Here is a 22,051-nt window from a genome sequence, read left to right as displayed (position 1 = left end):
TGCTTTACAGGTCCAACCACACCTTTTGACACTGGTATTTGACGGAGTCTTATCCTGTGAATAAGCAACCTGCGTCATATTTCTTGATTGAAGGGCAACCAGAAGGTTCCTCACCCATTCAACATCTGTGTAAAGAACATTTTGATTCCACTCACACATTTAAAAAGAGCCAGACAGTCAGCAGCTTTTTAAAGACCTCTGAAAATTGCAACTGATTTGTTGAAACAGTGCATTCTGGAACATGAAGCAGCTTCTAAAATGGCACCTTTTAACTGGTGCCGTACCTAATTATGAAGGCAAAGGCGTGGCCCCAGAATCAGCATGTGTCAAGACCAGGGCCGTAGTGACTAGCATCAAAAGTGTGTCAAACACTTTCAAAGGTAGTTTTTGACAATTTCAAAAGCACCAAAATAGCTAGAATAGGCAAGGCAGAGGAGGCCCTGCCAAAAGTTCTGAAAGCCCTGTTGGTGCGGGTATACCATTCATGGCCACCCATTACCCTGGTTCACATAACCCTAAAACGGTGTTGGGAAAAAGGGACGCGGTCCCCTCTGGGATCCTCGTCCTCTCCCTCTCCTCTTGAGTGTCACGGTCTCCCTCCCTGATTGTGAACTTCTCTTCATCTCAGCCTGTTTTTGTTGGATGTATTCATCATTAGTTAAGGGCTAGACCTTCTCCTTTAAGAAATGTTTAAATCTTTCTGCAGTTTGGTGATCTTGGACTGCAGGTATTCGTTTTATTCCCCCAGTTCACTGTTGACTTTTTCTAGTTTTCGTTTGCAGGTGGCCATAATCACATTAGTTTTCAGGCCTTGTTCATTTGCCTGTATATGGATGACCAGGGTGTCCATCAACCTTTTTGCTGAGGATTAGCCAATCCCTCGTACACTTCCAGGCTATGAGGGCCGAATCTCGTCAAAAGGCTGCTTCCTCTAGGAAGATGAGTGGTTGATTTGTCACAAGGAGTCCCTGTGGTGCTGCGTTACCCCGATGATATTCTGTTAAAATTGTCCCAGGTAAGATGGTTTTTACATGAGTTTTTTTTCAGTTCTAATAAGGTGTACCAGCCCTCTCCCTGTGAAAGGACTTGGTTGATTGTTGTGTCTCCCAGTAATGAGGGGCATGTCAGTATTTCTGTTACTGTAGCCTCTCCAAATGACAAACCCTTGTCCTCCACCATGGATCTATCAAGGTGGTGAACTCGTAGAGCCGTAACCTAGTGTTAAAGATAACACAAGGAAAAAAAGAAAAAGGTCATGTGGTGCTTCATAGCGTCAGTGATGTGCAATTGTAGGATAGTTTACAGATCTAGTTTGACAACAGGAAATCAGAGAGGCTGCAGGGATGAGTATTTATTAAAATATGCTTTCACAGAACCTACTTGTGTAAAGTTACCGTCAAGGACGAAAAACATATATTTTCTTCTGAAAAGTCCAAGAGACTGAATATTATTAGTACAGCTATCAGTCTACAATGTGCAATGATTGGCAGCAACAGTGAATCCTATTGAGAGTAGACGCCAAGGCACACTGGATGCCTCAATAGGATTATCATCTGACGTTGAGCTCTGAAAATCAGAATCCAGTTTACTAGAGCGGGCCAATGAGGACGATTTTGTGGTGGGAGACCTTGAGATTAAAAAGCAAAAGGAGAGGCAATGATTTTATTTGGAGAGGCCCAAAGCGATAAGCAATAAAGACTGAGTGTGTCAGTATGATACTGATTTAAACCCATATTAGTGGTACAGTACTTTTTCCAGAAAATGGGATGTGCAACTATTTATTTACGAGCATCCACTGTCAGGCAAGGAGTTTTCAGTCCTACTTGGTTTCTAAACCAAATCATAAGCAATCGTTTTGAACACTATAATGAAAATCCCCTAGGATTGCCATTATTGTATCCAAGGCATACTCATCACATACGCCCCATTCACTGGGAACGGCTGAGAATCAGAATGGCTGACGGCGAATGCAAGAAGCGAGGGCGGGGCCAAGCAGAGGACAAACTTGGTGAACTCCTCTGCTCACTCTGCTCCCGAGGACTTCGAGACCTGTCGCATTGCAGCAACCTGCACCTGCAGCTCACCATAATCTTCTGCGGGGGTAACGTATGGCGAGTGCGTCTGCCGGTAGTTGGCAGGAGCAGAGCGGGGGCCACAGGCGGTCCACGGAGGCAGCCCGATTAGGTTTGCTTGCGGCCTGCGGTTCTGCCTGGGGGGCTCCCACTCGCCAAAGTTGCCCCGGCTTAGCGGCCATAGAGATTCTGTGAAGGATCCAGTGAAGAATCCAGCAAAAGAGGGGCGAAGCTCCAACCACAGAGGAGTTTGAAGAAGCTAGAACCCTCAATAAAGGAGAAAGAATAGAGGAGAAGCCTGGGATAAAAGAAAGTAAAAGAATAAAAAGAAAGGCTGAAACATGGTAGATGGCGGAACCTTCATAAGAAATGCACCTGATCCACAGTAATCCCAATCGCGTTTTCCCTTTATAAATGATTAGCTAGGGATTATGTGCACACTGAAAAAACACCGGCCATCACAGTATTAGTCCTAAAACAGACCATAAAATCTATTGACAAAAGCACAGGTGCACCATATACCGCAATTATAGAGAGACCACAAGTTTGTTCCACAAACACAAATAGTAATGTCCAAAAGTCTTGTGTGGTTGATTCCTTTATTTTTTTTCAATAGAAAGAAACGAACAGCCGACGCGTTTCGTCCCAGAGGGGACTTCTTCAGGGCTGTATTTACATAGAAAAAACATACAAAACACACAATTAAAATCATGACCCATTGTATAGCTCAGCCGAGCGGCAATAGTCACAAGATTAAAAATACATATTGATGTTTCAAAAAACATAAATATAATATACTTGGTTGCTACATTTAATTAGACAAGATGTAACAGTCACCCCAAAAGAGAACAGAAGAAAACATGTACCTTTTGTAGTTAATAAAGCAACATTAAAACCTTTTTAATTTAATTCATTTGTTGAATGTGTAGTATCATCAGAGCAAATAGAAATAGAAATTCCTATTACATACCCTCCCTCTCTGATTTGCTTTTAATTATCCTTGCCAACTAGGACCTTCTCGGTTGTTTTTTGTTATTATCTTCATTAGTATTTATTTTACCTTTTTTTAATCTCAATTTTGTTTGGGAATAGGTTCTTTTTACTGCTTCAAATACCACAACAACATTCACAACAGAGATCAACTCGCCCCTGCCTTCGCTACATGATCGCCTACATCGCCAAGACCTTTTACCTTGTACTTGGTAGGTTTCGTTTTATACTCATTCTCAATTTATTTTCTAATAACCGAGGTGGGCACTCATTATCTTCCATTTTCATATTTTTCCCTTAATTATGATATACCTCACATATCACCCTGTTAGGTGTTTCATTTATGATTGAATCGCTCAGAGCTCCTTTTTGTAGCTCCCCCTCTCTCTTTGTGTTAAGTTGCCAGACTAAACTTTTTCTATTTTTATTTTCACATACATTTTTTAAATAACTTATATTTTTTTAATTTATATAGCCTATGTCCATCTGCACACCCTGACAATTACAACGATGTATCGGGTGTGTGGATTGGCGCTGTGGTTCCCGAGTTTAGCCGCCTCAAAGGTTCAAAGTTCTTCCTTTATAATAGTAGTATAGTAGTATAGAGGTGAGGGGAGAACATGGCGGCAGACGGCTGAGCTGCCGTGGCGCTCCGTGATGCGGACCTCGGTTTGCCTTACTCGGTGACCCAGCCTGATTGACCTGACCTGCTTTCTTACGGAGAAGTGCTTGTTGAATTGTTCGTTGAGACAATTCCACCCTTCTAGTTATCGTTTCTGCTTTATCAGAGAAAATGTAAACTAGCCGACTTTTTTTTTTTGGGCTGTTTACCTCTGACGGGAGTCCTTTCACTGTGTCAATGCCCTGTAAGAGTGGTAGTAGCGGTCGCGCAATTGCAGCGGTCTCCCGGGACCCAGAGTTGGAAGTCGGGATCTGTGGCACAGCGAATCCCTCTAAGCCAGTGTCGGTGCACGATCACCGCGTTGCTGCGGTAGAAACCTTTGATGCTGCTGGAGTCGGCGGCCGAGGAGGAGAAGAAACACCGCCTGAGGTTTTGAAGAGCGTGACACCGCAGCGGTGGTTTGTAGCAGCCCTGGAGCTGAGGAGGGGGAGGAGAGCCCGAAATCTGGTGAGAGTTTCTTGTGGGATTTCAACCAATGCTGGTGAGTTTTCTGCGTCAATACCTCCTGTGAGACTGGCCTCTGAGGTTTCCGAGGCGGAGGAGGGGTGTTTCAGCAGCAGCAGGTGGGGTCCCCAAAAGGTGAGCAGTACTGATTTGAGTTCCTCCACATTGATCCAGACCAGATCTAAGGGGCAAAGTTGTAAGAGGGGTGGGAAAGAGTTGGCAACTCCCTCGGTTAACTATCCAGAGCTGATGGAAAAGGGATCCTCTTATTTAACAGCTGAGGTGAAGAGTAAGGAGACACGCTCAACTAAAGCTAAATCCAAGGCTAAAACCAAGGCAAAAACTAAGAGTGTTTATTCTACAGAACAAGGTTCTAGAATTACCCCATCTCTGCGTGCATATTTTAAGGCTTTGCCGCAAGTGTTGCGCCTTTCTAAAAACCAGGAAATGGCAGCCCTGATTGAGGGTGTACAAGCTGACCCTCCGCTTGTAATGGAACAGGACACTGCCTTTAACCCTCCGTCAACAGTGAGCTCATGCTCGGCTCTGTCTACAGATTTAGATATGGCCACAACCCCCCTCATGTCCTCGGTGCAAGAAGGTGCAGTATCCACAATGCCTATAGTCACTGTAATGCCTCAGACTGAACTCCCAGTTGATATTCTTGACTCTCTAGGTAAAAGGAGTGTATTACCTGCAGCGAACAGTATATCGTTAGCCTTGAATGTGGTCGAAGAAGGGGTGAATATAAAGATGAATAGAGTCGGAGGCCCAAGGGGTGGTACAGGTCCGGACTCGCAGCAGCAGACGATGCTGGAGCCAGCCGTCACGATTTTTGATGGACCTACACAGGGGTTGGTAACCGGAATTGGAGCAAGAACCGATTGCCCCATACCAGACAACGTCGGTGCTGAGCTCTCATTGCAGTCTCCTCTACAGTCTGTCTGTGCTAATTTAACTCAAACAGACACCATAATTGGTATAACAGCAGAGTCATTGATGGCAATGTTTTCCACACTCACCCAAGATATAAAGAGGGGTTTTGAGGAGTCCTCGGCTAACCAAGCAGAGATGAGGAGTTATTATGAGTCCCTTGATACCAAACTAGAGGGCCTGGCATCAAGAACAGGCATATTAGAAGAGAATATGGGAGCATTGTCACTGCATGTTGATAAAGCAGAAGAGGATATAGCGAAGTTAAAGAGAGAGGACCAGACCCTTCAGGATAGGATGGAGGTGTTGGAGAATAACGCCAGACGCAGTAATATACGGGTTCTTAATGTGCCTGAAGGATCTGAGGGCTCAGAAATTAAACAGTTTATGGTTCAGCTTTTGAAGGATTCACTAAGCCTAGGATGTTCAGTTGAGGAGCTTACCACTGATATCCAACGGGTGCACAGAGAACCTTTTAAACATAACCCACAAAGGACTAAGGGCCAGATGTAGGTAGCCAAATACCGGTCGGTAACGGCCGAATTCGGCCGTTACCGACCGGTATTTGGCTTTTGAGATGTAGGTGCCTGAAAACAGGCCATTTCGGTAATTTTACCGAATCTGTAAATATACCGGTCGGTAAATTTACCGACCGGTATTTTTACAGAATCGGTAAAATCGAGATGTAGGTGGGACTCTTCTGAGTCCCACAAGCCCTACAAAATCGGTATTTTACCATCAAATACAAGTTGATGGTAAAATACCGATTCAGGTGTGCATGCACATGTGTGCATGCACACCTGTGCCATATGACAGGCAGACCTGCCCTTAGGGCAGGTATGCCTGCCACATGGCACCTGAACCCGTTTTGGGGGTGCTAGAGGGTGTCAAAGTGACACCCCCTGCACCCTTGTGAAATTCGGTATTTACCGATTCGGTAAATACCGACCGGTAAATGCCCAATCATTCCTATGGGCTTCAAAGCCCATAGGAATGAATGGGCATTTACCGGTCGGTATTTACCGAATCGGTAAATACTGAATTTTACCGATTCGGTAAATGCACATCTGTATTTACCTACATCTCGGTACTTATATTTTACCACTTCTTAAATACCGAATCGGTATGATTCGGTATTTAAGAGGTGGTAAAATAAATTTACCTACATCTGGCCCTAAACCTCGTAAGATTTTGATTAACTTCCATACATATGCCCTCAAGGAGCAGATTCTCAACCAGGCTCTTAAACAGAAATCTCTATCAGGGAAGGGATTCTCTTTTCAAATAAGATCAGACCTAGCCCGGGTCACACTTGAAAGACAGTGGGAACTGGGTAGGCGCTTAGATGCCTTTAGGAGGGTGGACGCCACAGCAAAGATAACCTTCCCCGCAGCGTTAAAAGTTATGCATAATAACAAAATGTATAATATCAGGACAGTAATCGCAGCGGATGAGCTTTTGTTGGAGCTGGGTAATAAGAGTTCTGCCATATAGGGGAGAACGGGTCTTAAAGACCCTTAGTCATGCGACGTGTGGGGTAATCCCTTTTTTGTTGAGGGAAATTCTTTAGGCTGGATATTTGATACTGGGAAAGGGAAGGAATAAAAGAAAAAAAAAAAGAATAAAGAAAATGGGCGGGAGGAAAGGGAAAAAAAAAAAGAGAAAAAAGAAGGGAGAAACACAAAAAGAAAAAAAAAACTGGTAGTAGTCACACATATAAAGCACATAATGGAAAAAAAAATATCTATATATTCGCGAGGTTATTTGATCATCCTTTCCATCACTACCTCTGCCCTTTTATATTTTTTTCTAGCACATAAGATAGACCTCTACACAAGGGGTTGGGTTCTAGCTCAGGTTGGGACCGGGTGGGTGAGTTGGGGTTCGTAGGGGGGGTGCCATCTACTGGATTTGATCCGGTTAGATACATCCGGGGTTCTCCACGGGAGGGGGGAGGGAGGGGGCAGGGAGGCTGGGAGAAGGGGGGGGTAAAAATTAAAATATTCTCATTTGTCACTTTAATGCGTTGCTTTATGGAGTTCAGGGGATATTGTATAGTCTGGAGAAGAGTCTGTTCTGGTTAAAGCCCTGTTTCAAGTGGTATAGTGGTACTCGCAGGCCTTGCTATATGGTAAGAGATCGGCTGATCTCTGTTCTCTTCTCCCTCTACTTTTTCGTCGGGGATGGCTAATCTAAAGATATGTTCCTGGAACATAAATGGCCTGCGGACTAAACCCAGAGCTAGAAAACTGTTTCAATACCTCCGCGATATGGATGTGCAGGTTATCCTGCTTCAGGAAACCCATCTGACCCAAGTTGAGCTAGATGTTTGGTTGAAGAAAAACAGGTGGATCGACTTTGCGGTCTCCACCTCCCAAAATACAAATATAAGGGGAGTATCTTTGATTTTTTTAAAACAACTAAAGGCAAGATTGTTAAACTCCATGGTAGACCCAGGGGGTAGATGGGTCATCGCACTATTAAATATCTTGGGGGCCCAATTTACCTTGGTGGGGTATTATGGCCCGAATCAAGATGACCCCTCAGTATTAGAGACCATCTTTTCTCACCTCTTATCTTTCCCTGAGCCAGTAATATTCGCAGGCGATTTTAATATAGTACTTGATCCAATTTTGGACAAGTCTCAAAACAACCGGTCCCGTATCCCTTCAAAGTCTAGGTCTTTTTTGCTTAGTTCTATGAAGCAGTATGGGTACGTGGATGTTTGGAGGGAAAGGTCTGGGACTCAGCAAGGGGTCTCTTTTAGAAATTATAAATATCATCATCAATCCCGGATTGATTTCGTATTGGTCAGCCAGAGTTTAGTGGCTGCTGTTAAAGATATACAATATTTACCTATACATCTATCTGATCATTCGGCCGTGGTATTGGATCTATCAGTAACCTTTAATGCCTCACGTAAAAGATGGACATTTGATCGTTCCCTGCTCTCCCACCCTGACGACATATTATTTCTTAAGACGGAGGTCCGGCATTTTCTTAATGAGAATGTTGGGTCAGTTGACAATGGTATCGTCTGGGACTCCCTAAAGGCGTTTTTACGAGGCCTTATCACCGCTAAGGTGTCCTATAGAAGGAGGGAGTATAGGGAGGCTGTTGCATCGCTCGAAGCAAACATAGCCAATGCCCAATATGATATCGATACCAACGGGGCTTCCTCGGTAACCTTTTTATCAAAGCTACAAAGTAATTTTCTCTCCTTAAAAGGGCAATTATCCTCAATCTTGAACCAACGTGTTCAGGAAAGATGGGATGCTAGTAAGATCGCCCATTTTGAGTACGGTGAGGGTGCAGGTAAACTATTAGCCTGGAAATCCAAAACCGATCAAATTCGTAACAACATAGATTTGAACACGGTTAATAACATCTCAAAAACATCAGATACGGATATAAGACAGGCTTTTAGAGATTTCTTTCAGGAAATCTATTAGGAGGATAAAATAACTGAACCTGGCCAAATTAGGAAATGGTTGAATCAAATAGCTTTGCCGACTTTATCGAGCGAACAGAGTGATCATATGGCTAGCATAATCACAGAGGGAGAAGTTGTAAAGGCTATTCAATGTGCAAAGAAAGGGAAGGCTGCAGGACCGGACGGTCTACCAGCAGAAATCTATAGAGCATTGCTGCAAGAACTAGCCCCCTTTTTGACAACCTTGTTTAACCAAATCCTACAAGACGGTATGCGTCCTCCATCATCTTGGGATAATGCCTCTATAACTTTAATACTAAAACCTGGAAAGGCACCTTCCGCATGTGGGTCGTATAGACCCATATCAATTCTGAATGTGGATTATAAGATTTTTACCACAATACTTGCTAATAGATTGGCAATGGTGGCACCTGAAATCCTTCATTCAGATCAGACAGGGTTTGTGAAGGGACGGCAATTATACGAACTAACTTATGATTTAATAGGGGCAATAGACATGGAGTCCATCCCCTTAGCGGTCCTCACGCTGGACGCAACCAAGGCCTTCGACAGAGTGAACTGGGCTTACCTGTCGGAGGCCTTGGCGAAATTCAACGTGGGTGAAAAGATGCAGAGAGTAATTAGCCTTTTATACCAGAATCCGAGTGCCTGCATTTTGGTAAATGGTATACTATCTGAGCCTTTGAACATCTCAAGAGGTACTAGGCAGGGCTGCCCTCTCTCCCCACTCTTGTTCGATCTATACATTGAACCATTTGCACAGAGTCTAAGGGAGAGTTTCAACATCAGACCGTTCATGTATAAAGGGTGGGAGAGAAAGGTGGCCCTATACGCCGATGATATTCTGGTATACACCTCAGAGGTACATACCGCGCTACCAGCAGTTTTAAAGCTGGCCTCGGATTTTGGAGAAATATCTGGGTATCAGATTAACCCTGATAAAACAGAGATGTTGATTTGGAACGTAGATCAGATTCCAGCAGATATCACGATACGCCCAGGGAACAAGTTGAGATACTTGGGTATTAACATCATCAAGGATATCAATTAGATAGCTAAGATAAACTTTGTTGCTATCGCTAAAGAATGTCGTAAATTGTTAACTTCATGGGCACAACTTCCTTTATCATTTTTAGGAAGGGGTAATTTGATTAAAATGTCTATCTTACCTAAGGTTTCTTTTCTTTTCAACACTATTCCATTATATTTTGATCCCGTATTAATAAATAAATTACAATCAGATATCAACTCCTTCATCTGGAGTAACCGACTCTCGAGGATTTCCTGGAAAAAGCTTAGGAGGCGTAGAGAAAAAGGTGGAATCGCGGCCCCAGATTTTCAATTATATGCATGGGCATTTCAATTATCACATGCCAGAATACTTCTTAAAAATCCATCAGGGCACGGGGTCGAATCTTTGTATTCCACTCTTCTCACAGGTGAAGGTGTTAGTCATTCAGGGTTTTTGTTTAAGTTTGGAGATCCTAAGTTTTAAAAAAAAATTAAGTTGAAGATTCTGCAAGGATTTGCCAAGATATGGGCACAGATAACAAAATCTATTAAGGTGGGGTATTACAATAGTAGGACTCCTCTGTGGGATCTCCCAGAGACCCCCACCTGGTTGAGAGATAGTCTATCGACACCAATTAAAGAAGCTGGATTGACTGTCTGGGGGGATTTGTTTACAGAAGGAGAGCTACTTCCGTGGGAGTATCTTAGAAACACCATTGGCATAAATTTTGCTAGGTTTAAATACTTACAAATAGACAGCTGGTCCCAAGCATACAATTCCCGCACAACGCGTGGAAATAAATTCCCTATAGGAGGTCACAGTCAATTAATAGCATCCTTGGTTGACAAACCTCCCGCTAAAAAGGAAATTTCAACTTGGTATAACCTGACTATGGTGGAAAGATACGGAGATTTCTCACTACCAGAGGACCTTTGGTCATCAACTATAAGGGGACGGAATCTACAAACCCTCTGGAGCTTATCCTGTGGAATGTTGTGGGACGTAGTGAAACCATCTTGGCTCCGTAGAAATCACATCTTTACTATTCACAGGGCCTACTACTCCCCATTAAGGCTTTCGAAATTTACACAGGGGAGCCAGGTAGCATGTCCTAAATGTGGTGAGGTAGCTGCTTCGGACTGTCATATGTTTTTTGAGTGTCCCGTTCTGTCAACTTTTTGGGAGGGCATAAAAAGAACTTTGTCTCTATCTATGAACTCGAGCATAGTCCTCGATCTCCCACTGATCATCTTTGGCATTAAGGAAGATCTTCAAAGCTCAGAGAAGAAGCTAGTTTTCTATTCTATCCTGCTTGCTAGGAGGGAGATATGCAGAAGATGGAAAGACCCTTTGCCCCCTACAATAGAAGACTGGTACTCCTCGATTCTATCTGTTTCCAGATTAGACCTGGGTAGGTCTAGTAACTCAAAGAAAAAAGCGTTTTGGTATCTACTAAATTGGGCACATTGAACTCCCGCGGGTTTTTTTGTTTTTCCCCGGGTCCAATGATTAAGCCACACGGATACATCCCAGGGCCTGGTACTATTGTGGAATCTTCCACTTTTATTTTTAATGATTGGTTTCCGTCTGGTGAAATGGAGTTGGTCGAGAATAAGGAGCTGAGGGTTGAGTTTGGATAGTTGATTTTGAACCCCACCAGCTAAGATATCTGCTGAGACAGCATCCCGCTCGTATACCACTGATCTTCATCATCGAAACAGATCATTGTGGCAAATGAGGACAAAAAAATAAATAAAATAAAACAAATAGTAGTATAGATACCCATAATGCAAATGCATATGGGGTGCTGGTCACTCTATAACTAAAGGCAGTACTTGTGCAGAACTGATTCTGAAAAATTGGATCCACAAGATCAATCCTTAAAAGCTTTAACCTGCACCATAAGTAGGAATTGCAGTAATAATGAAATTGACGGGAGAAACAAATGGCCAAAGGCGAGACAAAAAAGCAGTTAAAATAATTTTGAAAACAAAACAAATACTGTTGAGAGAAATTGTGGGAAAGTGCCCTTTTTGACATATCACCCCCGCTTTTTACAGGGGATTTGATGCGATTTCGAATGTAAGTGCACTGGGTTCCTGCTAATCAGTCCCCAGGGCCAGATCTCTTTCCCAAAAACTGTGCAATGGCACCTCTACTGGCAATACTTTTAGCACTCCTGTAAGTCCCTAGTAAGTGATGCCCCTGGTGCTTAGGGCAAGGAGCCTAAAGAGGGACCTTAAGGGCTTCCACATGAATTGTGCCACCCTGTGTGCCATGCCTACAGACAATGCATGCAGTATAGGTAAGTCCCCCCTACGCAGGCCTTACAGCCCTAGGGCAGGGTGCACTATACTACGTATGAGGCGGCCAAACTATGGAACTCCCTGCCGGTTCAAATACGTGGCTTGGAGGGTCTGTCGGAAAGCTATCAAAACCTATCTCTTTCCATTAATATAGGTCTCTGGTCTTCGATTTTTTGTTAGAGCTATCCTTCTGTAGTGATCAGGTCCGTTCTCTGATGCTGGAAGCGCCGGTACGCCCCTTTGCTGGGGCAGCTGTGAACTATATAAGCTCCGATAACATAACATAACATATCTACACAAGCAGACATGCGCCTGTGCTTGTCAGCTCTATTGCTGCCAGTACAAGTAAATAGGGAAACCATTTTGGGGCAGATTTACAAGCCCCTTGCACCTCTTTTACGCTGCCTTTGCGTCACTTTTGTGACGCAGCGGTGGCGCAAAGCCAGCGCCATTCTGCGGGGTATTTACAACGTGACGCATCTGGGAGATGGGTCAAATTGTAAAGCCCTGCGCCACATGTAGGCTTTCCGGCGCAGGATGGGGGGGGCGTTCGATGCAGGAACGCCTCCTAAAAGTGGCTGAGTGAAATCTACAAGATTTAACTCAGTCACTTTTAAGGCCATGCTGTGTCAAAACCCTGCGCCTGCTTGAAGCAGGTGTAAGGATTGATGCAGCATGTTAGGGATAGGGCACACCCGAGCCTTGCTGGAGCTGCGTCGCGCTTGCGACGCAACTCCAGCAATGCGCCGCCTTTCTGACAGGGGATGCGACACGCATCTGCCCATCCGTGCGCCACATTGTAAATGCGGCGCATCAGTGGTGGCGCACGGGTGGGCAGATATATTGCAACTCTTCTGGCGCATCCCTGCTGATTAGCAGAGATGGGCCAGAAGTAGTAAATCTGCCCCTCAGAGCACATGAGCTGGACGCTGTTGGAAACGAGTTCCCCAGTTACAAGATGGCTTTTCTGAAAATAGGGATGTTTGGCATAAAAACTTATGTTTAGACACCAGAATAATTACAATCAGGTTAGTATGTTTTGGAAGAGAAAAAGTTTGCGTTTTGAAAAAATGTCGACCCTTATTGCATTTTTCAGAATCTGCAATGTTATCCTATGGGAGGAAAGACAAGTACGCCATTCAGGTACAGAAGAGCATCTTGCAAACACAATTTCCGGGACGTAAGGTGAGTATCGGGCAGGGTTAAAGGCAGCACCAGCAGGTCACCTCCAGGGGCACTAGAGCAGCCGGGTGCAGTGGGGGAAATGCAGCGTCGGGTACCCAGTATTAGTCAATGGGGAATGATCTCATGAAAAGAGGCTGCAGGTTTTGACTGGGAGGCCAGTCGGGTTGAACCAACAAGAGGTTTCAAGTCTTGCAATGCTAGAGGATGTGGGAACACCATTGGTCCTCTTCTCCTCGGGCCGGGGCGGCCATGGGCAGAGAGTCCTTGTGGTGTTGGGTTTCTTCGTCGAGGAGCACTCACGGTTGAGGAGGCCTCGAAACAGAGGCTACAGGCAACATCTGTGAGTTCACAAAGGGGTGAACCCAAAGCAGACTTGGTCTCCTGAGAGTTTAGGGACCACACTGACACTGTTGGCCCACTTCTTCACAGGCTGGAGGACTTGGTGCAGTGGTGCTTTGTGGCATCTGCTTTTGGCGGTTCCGTAGTCTTCACTGTTCTTCTTGGGGTGCCTGCAGGATGCAGGAGAGAAAATCCGCTACTCCACAGGAGTAATTGAGTTTATTGAAAGCAAGTCATCCTCCCAATCAATCAATCAATCACAGCATTTATATAGCGCACTACTCAGCCGGAGGGTCTCAAGGCGCTAGGGGAGAGGGAGTCCGCTACTGCTCGAACAGCCAGGTCTTGAGCTGTTTCCTGAAGGCGAGGTGGTCCTGGGTCCGGCGGAGGTGGTTCGGGAGGGAGTTCCAAGTCTTGGCGGCCAGGTAGGAGAAGGACCTTCCTCCTGTGGTGGCTCTTCGGATGCGGGGGACGGCGGCGAGGGCGTGGCCGGTCGATCGAAGTTGGCGTGTGTCCCAGGCTTTTGAGGCACAACAGCTGCAGGATGAGAAGTCTTTGGCGCAGGTTCAATGGGAAGCAGCAGGCAGGCTGGCAGGGCTGTAGCAAGTCAGTTGCGCTTCTTCAGTCTTCTGCCTTCGTGGCTCTTCAGTGTCCATCTTCTTTGTAGGATGTTCAGGATTAGCCTTTCAGGTTCCTGTGACTACCCTAAATACTGAAATTAGGGTTGTTGGGGCAGTACAGGGTAGTAGCCAATGAGCTACCTACCCCTGGGGTCACTGTGCCCCCTGTTGTCCACTTCTTGTGGGAAGTGGGCGTAACCCTGTCCCAGAGATCTTACATTTGCCATCATCAAGGTAGCTAATTCTGAAAAATCGCCTCTACTTCAGGTAGCTCACCTATGGGGTGGTTCTGGCCTGAGGGTGGACATCCCTATCTGACTAGCTAATTTCCCTGCCTACCCAGGTGCCAAAGGGCCCTGGACAAAGGGGGTCGGCAGATTTGCATATCCCCTTGGGTGTCCGAAACTTGTCTCTTGTGGCAAGCTGGTGAAAACCAGTAAAGTCAGCACACCAGTAGATACCAACCTCTCTCATTCTAAGGTATGGAGCTGATTAGTACCTACAGAAACCTTTGGCAATTTTTGTCAAAACTAAACATATGCTAAAGACAGCACCTACTTCTTCCCTCGTACTAGACCTCGGTTAGGTACATTGGGGCAGGCGTATTTTATAAGCACCAGCTGAGTATTTTAGCCTGGGTTATTTATGTATGTATGTTTATATATATATATGTATGTTTATATGTCATAGCACCAGACAATGCTATTACAGTATTATTTTATATCACTGTTTACGCTGTACACATTATGCTTTGCATTCTGTCTAACGATTGTAGCAGTTCACCTCTCTTGCATGAGAAAGAAGACTGTTCTATTTTTCTCTGCAACTCTGTAGAAACGAAGCATGCACGATACACTGAGTAAAATAGTTATCTATTGTTTCCCTGTATTCGAGAAAGTTTCTAGTGGCTTCTGTGAGAAGTTGGCCTGGCATATGATGTCCACTATTCTAGTGGGCACCTTGCAACCAGTCCAAACGACCCTTATTGATGGTAGGCTTGAAGTCACCCTTATAAAAAGCTATCCTAGTGGTAGCTGTAGAGAGCAGCTTCAGGCTAAGACTTAGAGGAGAGTTAAGCAAGTTCTTTTACCAGTTTATAATCTCTTGAATGATCAAATGAAAGTACACCACACAAGGTATATATCAAATATATATGTATTTATTCTAAACACAACCCCTCTGGACTCTTTATGATACAAGGAACTTAATTAGTATACGATAAGTTGCACAGTATACATTATCCCCTAGGGGCCTCACAACCATATACTAAAATAGTGGTATACGAACCATGCGAGGGTTAGAAAGCAGGCCTAGGGCCTGTAGAGCCGCTGGGGCAACCAGGAACCACCCAAGATAGGGACACAGGAGACCCACGGGGGACGCGTGCAGTGTCTAAACACAGACGTTAATCACCATTGACTTTCTATGGAGAACCAACAAGTTACAATTTTAAAGATTAAGGACACTTAGAGGTGAACTACGATGGAACCCTTTTAGACTTAGGCACTTAGAGAATCAAGACCCACGGGAGCACCGGAGTACTCGTATTACCTCACCCACGGAAGCCAGGTACATAGGTGTCTTTTGGTGTCGGGTTTTGTCGTCGATTCCAATGGAGAGCTGCGAAGAAATGCTGCAGGCGACCAGAGGAAAAGTGTCCGGGTGGATCCAAGGGTGGATCTGGGATGTGAAGAACCTGTAAGCAGAAGGGACAGAGTCTGGGTCACTAGCCAGTGACCAGGATGGCGACAGGAAGGTGCCAGCCGATGTCGGGTGCTTTCAAGTGAAGTAGGTGAAGCTTGACTCTTCAGCCTTGAGGACCAGGCACCGTCGAGGAGGACCAGGAGCTGGATTTGAGCTGTCCCACGAAGGATGTCGAGTGCTGAAGTGTCAGAATCCGGATTGGACACAACAAGCCTTGGCAACAGCAATCCACGCAAGATGACAAGATTGGCTTTGGTGCAGACCAGCAAGGTCTGAGGGACTCACCCTTTGGAGGGGAGCCAGAGCACGTCTGGAGCAAACAGGAAAGCTAAAAAAAACAAAGGATTGTCCTTCGTGGGGGCCCACTAGCCAACGGACTAGGAACCACGAAGGAGCCTCGAGCTCCGATGAAGAAAGGGGACTCACGGGTCACTCATGGAGTGCTGGCCTCTGTACTTCAGTGCAAAAGGTGCTCGGGCAGGGGCTTCAAATACCCCAATGCACAACTTCGGGAAGTAGGTGCAGTCGCAAAAATGCAGGATGTCCAGGAGTTCCAGTCCCACGTCTCTTGTGTCAGCTACAGGTCTCCGCTCTGCTGGGAACTCGTGTCAGCTTCAGAGATGTCTGGAAGTCCGTGTCTTGTGTTGCGGACCCTTCGGGATCCAGCGGAAGCCTTGAAAATGAAGACCGGCAAAGATGCTTCTTTGGTGTCTGTTTGAACAGGGGGGTCACTCCTTGACCCCAAGGGAGATTCTTCAGTCTTTCAGTCGAAATGAAATTTTGAAGATCCAGGATTTCTTCTTCAGAGTTTCGTCCAGGGTAATCTAAAGTCCTAGGGACTGGGTTCCTATACTTATACTGAGATTAGGGGTTGGGCTAACTCTAAGGTCCCACCTATGGGTGGACCTGGGGAGGGGGTGGTCACACCCCTCCCCCTTTGTCCAGTTTTGCGCCTGAGCTGGGGTTGAGTGCCCCAGCAACCGGTTTGAACTGGGAAACGAATGGAGCACCTTGTGTGCCCCAGGCAGTGTCTGAAAAGCATTCACTGAATGCAACCCACCCTGCCCCAATACACTAAAGCCTGCCTGGGGAGTTGCAAGCACCTCCCTGGACAGGAAACCTATTGTCCAGGCCTCCCCTGCCGGAGTTTTGTCCAGCAGCAGGAGGTCAGACTCGTGTCTGTGGCAGTAGCATCCATTTTGTGATGCTGGGGCTCTGTTTAACTTTAACCGGGTAAACCAGTGTGCACATGTCTTTTCCCTCTGGAAGGGTGGAATGCTATCCCCACTGCCAGAACTGGCGGGGGTAGTATTCCAAAGTGTTTGACACCAAACACGACATGTTTTGATAAAGCCAAACCAAAGTTAGCATTAACTGCAAGGATTATAATGCACTTAAGAGTATATGGTATGGCTACATCATAGAACAGCTATATCCGAAAGCTGCAGAGGGGCTCAGCTCATGCTAGGTCACCCTCTCACACAAAACCAAGCACTCTGCCTTCAGGATTGTCAAGGCCTGCCATAGGAGTGACTTATAGGTTAATATGTGTCTATATGTAAGGGTAGATATAGGTATACTATATCTAAGTAAGGGGTGCTTACACCACTTTATCCAGGCTGCAAGTGCAGACCTGTGGTGTCATTTTGGAAGGCTAACCAGGGATGGCACAATACATGCTTCAGTCCCTGGTAGGCCTCTGGGGTCCCTATGCCCTGGGTACCTAAGGTACCATATACAGGGACTCATAAGGGTGACCCAGTAACCAATCTGGTATGTACCTAAAGTACATGGTATCAATTTAGAGAGAGAACAGCTAGGCTGTGGTCCTGATTAGCAGGGCCACAGCTATACTAAAGTCGAAAAACCAGTGAAACCCAGCAAAAAGTGGGGGTAACCATAGGAAGCAGACCCTACTCTCCTACAGCAGGTTTTCAGGAGCACCTCTAAGGTGCCCTCCATGTTCATGCATCAATAAAGCCAACACCGGCTTCAGTGTGGATTTATTAATAGGAGATTAACAAGGTGTTATTTTTTATAAATTGGTGTGGATGTCCTCATTGAGTTGTGTGCATCATTTATTGACTATTGTGTGTACTTGCAGATGTCTAACACCACTCTTTGAAACTCCTATGGCAGCTAGACCACACTCCCTAGAAGAGCACCTTGGGATTGCTAGAGCAAGCCCCTATTCACTCATAAGGGAACCCCTGGAATTTTTGAACATATACCTCATTTTGGTATATCATATAAAGAGCCAGCTTCATACAGACTTCCACTGCAACAGTCTGACTAAAAACAGTAGAGTTCAGGAAGCATTCAGGAATACTGGAGCTGCGGGCTGGGACCTGGGAGGGGGCAAAGGGAATCATGGGCACAAGATTGATATTTCATAAAGTGGATAACCTATTTTTAGCAAAGGTGCTCCAGTCCACGGTAGTGACACCTCACAGTGTGAAGGGCCATATAATTAACAGAACAACATCCGGTTTGCTGACACACTTTCATCTGACAGGCTGAAAAGGTTACAAATATTGACACAATAGAGGCATCTTCGTGTTAACAACCAGCCGCCGAAATGTAGACTTACTGTATGGAGGTGCTACTCAGCAGTGGGGCATGAGTAACGGCAAAATTTGTAACCAACAAATACGCCAATTTAACAGTATAAAAAGGACACATATAGATGAATTGGATGTGTAGCAGAATGATGGTATGTGGCACTTAAGAGAATTGTAAAATCATGATTTTTGAATACCTTATTCCTGATCAAAAATCCAAAACCTGTTTATGGTCAAAAATCAATTTCATGCAAATAAGATTCAACACTAACCTTTAAAGCCTCCACGACCTCTCCCTACTTGCCCACGTGCTCCACCACCTCTTCTTCTTCCATCACCACGCCGAAGAAAATGGTCTGCTTCTTCTGTTGGAGCAAGTGACCAATCACTTAGCTCATCTCTATGGTCAGACTCCGTTTCAGAAGCATTTGAGGCTTCAGAATTGGTTCCTAAGAGAGGTGAGAATGGAATTACATAACTTACTCCGCATGGCTAAAAACGTTACTATTAATAGTTCAATAAAATTCTTATGGATGGATATGCATATGATTAACAGAAAGAGATACCTACAAACATGGTAATTTGTAAATTCCAATTTTTCCAAAACTTACTTTCAGGCAGTTATGGACATCTCAATGGACAGTTGTGTTTGAGAGACAAAAATTGTACTGTGATGCCAGTGGTGATCAGTATGAAACTTGTATAATATTCCATTCCATACCATAAAGTACGAGGCTATTAGTTCTCCATACTGACTGTGCATTATTTAGTCATCCTCTGTCCTTAGCCTCACCAGCTAAGAATTTGATCTTAGCAGGGCGCATAATGCCCTATACTTAAAAGGGTTCATGAGTGCAGATGACAATATTTTGGCCTAGACAGGCTTAAAAGCTTACTTGTCAGAGTAAGAATGATGGCATTTGAAAGTAAAACAGCGTACTTACCTTACATAAAGCTCTGATCTCAGCCTCTCCCATGTGGCTCCCCCATCCCAGGAGGTAAGCATCCGTCACTACCACGTGCTCCAGTTGGGGTAGGGAGAGGGATCTGCCGCTGACCCAATCGCTGTTCGTGAGCCACCACTGCAACTGGCTCGCAGTGCCCTCCGAGATCAGGACATGGTCGGACCGGTTGCCCTGATGCTGTGCCCACTGAACCTTCAGGTCCCACTGCAGAGCCCGCATCTGCCACCTGGCGTGATGCAGGAGGCCATCAGCCCCAGGAGCCGCAGCGTCAACCTGACCGAAACTCGGGATAAAGGCTGAAAGATCGGAATCAGAGCCTGAATATCCCGAACCCACTGTTCGGGGGGATAAACCCGAAACGCGCCGAGTCCAGAACCGCTCCAATGAAAAGGAGCGTTTGAGAGGGGCACAGGTGCGGCTTCGGGACGTTGATGGAGAACCCCAGCGAGTGCAGGAGGTCGGCCGTAGTCTGGAGGTGGGAGTTGACTGTTTAGGGCGAACCGGCCTTCAAAAGCCAGTTGTCGAGATAGGGGAAGACTGGAACCCCTGATCTGCGCAGATGAATTGCCACCACCGCCATCACTTTCGTGAACACCTGAGGGGCACTGGTAAGGCCGAAGGGGAGCACGGTAAACTGAAAGTGCTCGTGGCCTACAGTGGGCCGACAGGACGGGGATGTGGAAATATGCGTCCTGCAAGTCCAACGCTGCCATCCAGTCTCCAGGGTCTAGGGCAGCTAGGACCTGAGCTAAAGTCAGCATCTTGAACTTCTCCTTCTGGAGGAAGCTGTTGACGCTCCGAATGTCCACGATAGGGCGTAGGCCTCCTTTGCCCTTATTGGGTACCAGAAAGTAGTGGGAGTAGCAACCACGTCCTACTTCTGGCCCAGGAACGCGCTCGGTGGCCCCCTTGGCCAAGAGGGCAATAACTTCCTCCTTTAGAAGTTGCAAGTGATCCCCTGACATGCGGTGGTACTGCAGTGGCATGGCTGGAGGGGTCGCCTCATAGGGGAGGGAGTAGCCCCTACGGACGATTCGCAGCACCCACCTGTCGACGTGATGGAGTGCCATGGGGCTGAAAACTCGGACTAGGAAGGTTTTGAGGCAGATGCTGTGGGAGTGGATGTGGACTGGCCTTGCCGTTGTCCCCCGGCACCGCTAACGCAGTTATCACGTCCACGGCCACGTTGAGGCTGGTTCTGCGGCCTGTGGCTGGCAGGACGTGTGGGGGGCCCCTTCCTTGGCCACGAAAGGGGCAAAAAGCAGAAGTTTGCCGACGTTGGCCAGACAGGCCCAAGGACTTGGCTGTAGCCCTGGAGTCCTTGAAACGCTCTAGCGCAGTGTCTGCTTTGGCACCAAAGAGGCGACGGCCATCGAAAGGCATGTCCATGAGCGTGGCCTGGATATCGCCCGAGAAATTGGCGGACCTCAGCCAGGCGTGGCGGCGAACCGCCACCGTGGTGAAAATCGCCCTTCCCAGCCAGTTCGTGGTATCCAGTCCACACCTGATGGAATAACGCGCGCCATCCGCAAGGGCTTGGGCGATCCAAGCCCCGGCCTCCTCCGGGCACTGGGGCAGCACGTCCGCAACTGTGTCCCACAAAGAGTGGGTATAACGGCCCAAAAGGCAAGGAGTGTTGATAGACCACAGCCCCAAACTCAATGAGGAGAACAGTTTCTTCCCAAACTGATCAAACCTTTTGGATTCCCGATCCGGGGGAGCGGTCGGGAATTGAATTTTTTTTGAATTTTTAGGGATTTGTAGAGCGCACGTACACTATGCAGTTTCTTGGCGCTGGGGGGATTACTGAGCAGGGAGGACACAATGGACTAGGAACTGAAGGCATGCTGGAATAGAAAAGTTTTAAGGGCCTTGCGAAACTCCATATAGGAGGGAGAAAGTCTGACAGGGGGCGGGAGAGTGTTCCAAAAGGTGGGAGCAAGGACCGAGAATTTATGGCCTCCCGATCTTTGTTTCTTGAAGCGGGGAATGACTAATAATGATTTAGTGGATGAGCGTAGATCTCTAGGAGGGCAATAGTTGGTGATAGCAGAGTTGATAAAGGCAGGAGCAGTGCCCGCCCGAGCTTGAAAAGTAAGGCATCCAAGTTTGAAAAGGGCCCCTTGTTTGATAGGAAGCCAATGAAGAGCAATGAGGAGGGGAGAGGAGTGGTGAGATTTAGATGGGCCATATACCAGGCGAGCTGCCTGGTTCTGCACCAACTGAAGGCGATGGAGTGCATAGGCGGGGACACCATTGTAAATAATGTTTCCATAGTCAATTTTAGATAGGACCATGGCCATTAGGATCAGTTTGAGTGCAGAGGGAGAAAAAAAACGGGATATTTTCCTAATAATACGCAGGGTAAAGAAACAAGAGGAAACAACAGAACTAATGTGGGAGTGAAGTGTCAAATGATGATTAAGTGTGATACCAAGGGTCTTAACTGAATAAGAAGGAGTGGGAGGTAGACCAAGAGAGGGGGGCCAAAATGAGGGAGACCAAGGGTTACCACTGCCGCCAGTCAGAACCAGCTCTGTTTTATCCGGGTTGAGTTTAAGGTGGTTCGCATTCATCCAATCCCGGATAAACAGCATGACGGACTGGAAGCTAGTGATACCTAATGAAGGGGAGGAGAAATTAAAAATAAGTTGGAGGTCATCAGCGTAGTTGTAAACTGTGACCTCCATTTGTTGCAGTGCAAAAATAAGAGGGAAAATGTAAAGGTTAAATAAGAGGGGGGAAAGAGAGGAGCCCTGAGGGACGCCGCATTGCACCCTGCGA

General features: G+C 46.2%; 1 protein-coding gene across 2 annotated transcripts in view; it reads right to left on the bottom strand.

Moving 5' to 3' along the window:
• The window catches only part of FMR1 (fragile X messenger ribonucleoprotein 1), a 698,844-nt gene that overhangs the window by 92,172 nt on the left and 584,621 nt on the right, over window positions 1–22,051 (bottom strand). For both annotated transcript variants that reach the window (XM_078688630.1, XM_078688632.1), the window contains exon 13: window positions 18,575–18,751. In XM_078688630.1, coding sequence (XP_078544756.1) covers window positions 18,575–18,751 — 177 coding nt within the window. The remainder of the gene's footprint in view (window positions 1–18,574; window positions 18,752–22,051) is intronic.

Source organism: Lissotriton helveticus, chromosome 4_1 (genome assembly GCF_964261635.1).
Source record: "Lissotriton helveticus chromosome 4_1, aLisHel1.1, whole genome shotgun sequence".
NCBI classification, from domain to species: domain Eukaryota; kingdom Metazoa; phylum Chordata; class Amphibia; order Caudata; family Salamandridae; genus Lissotriton; species Lissotriton helveticus.
The sequence above is the reverse complement of the archived record's forward strand: the minus strand, read 5'-3'. Positions and strand labels throughout refer to the sequence as shown.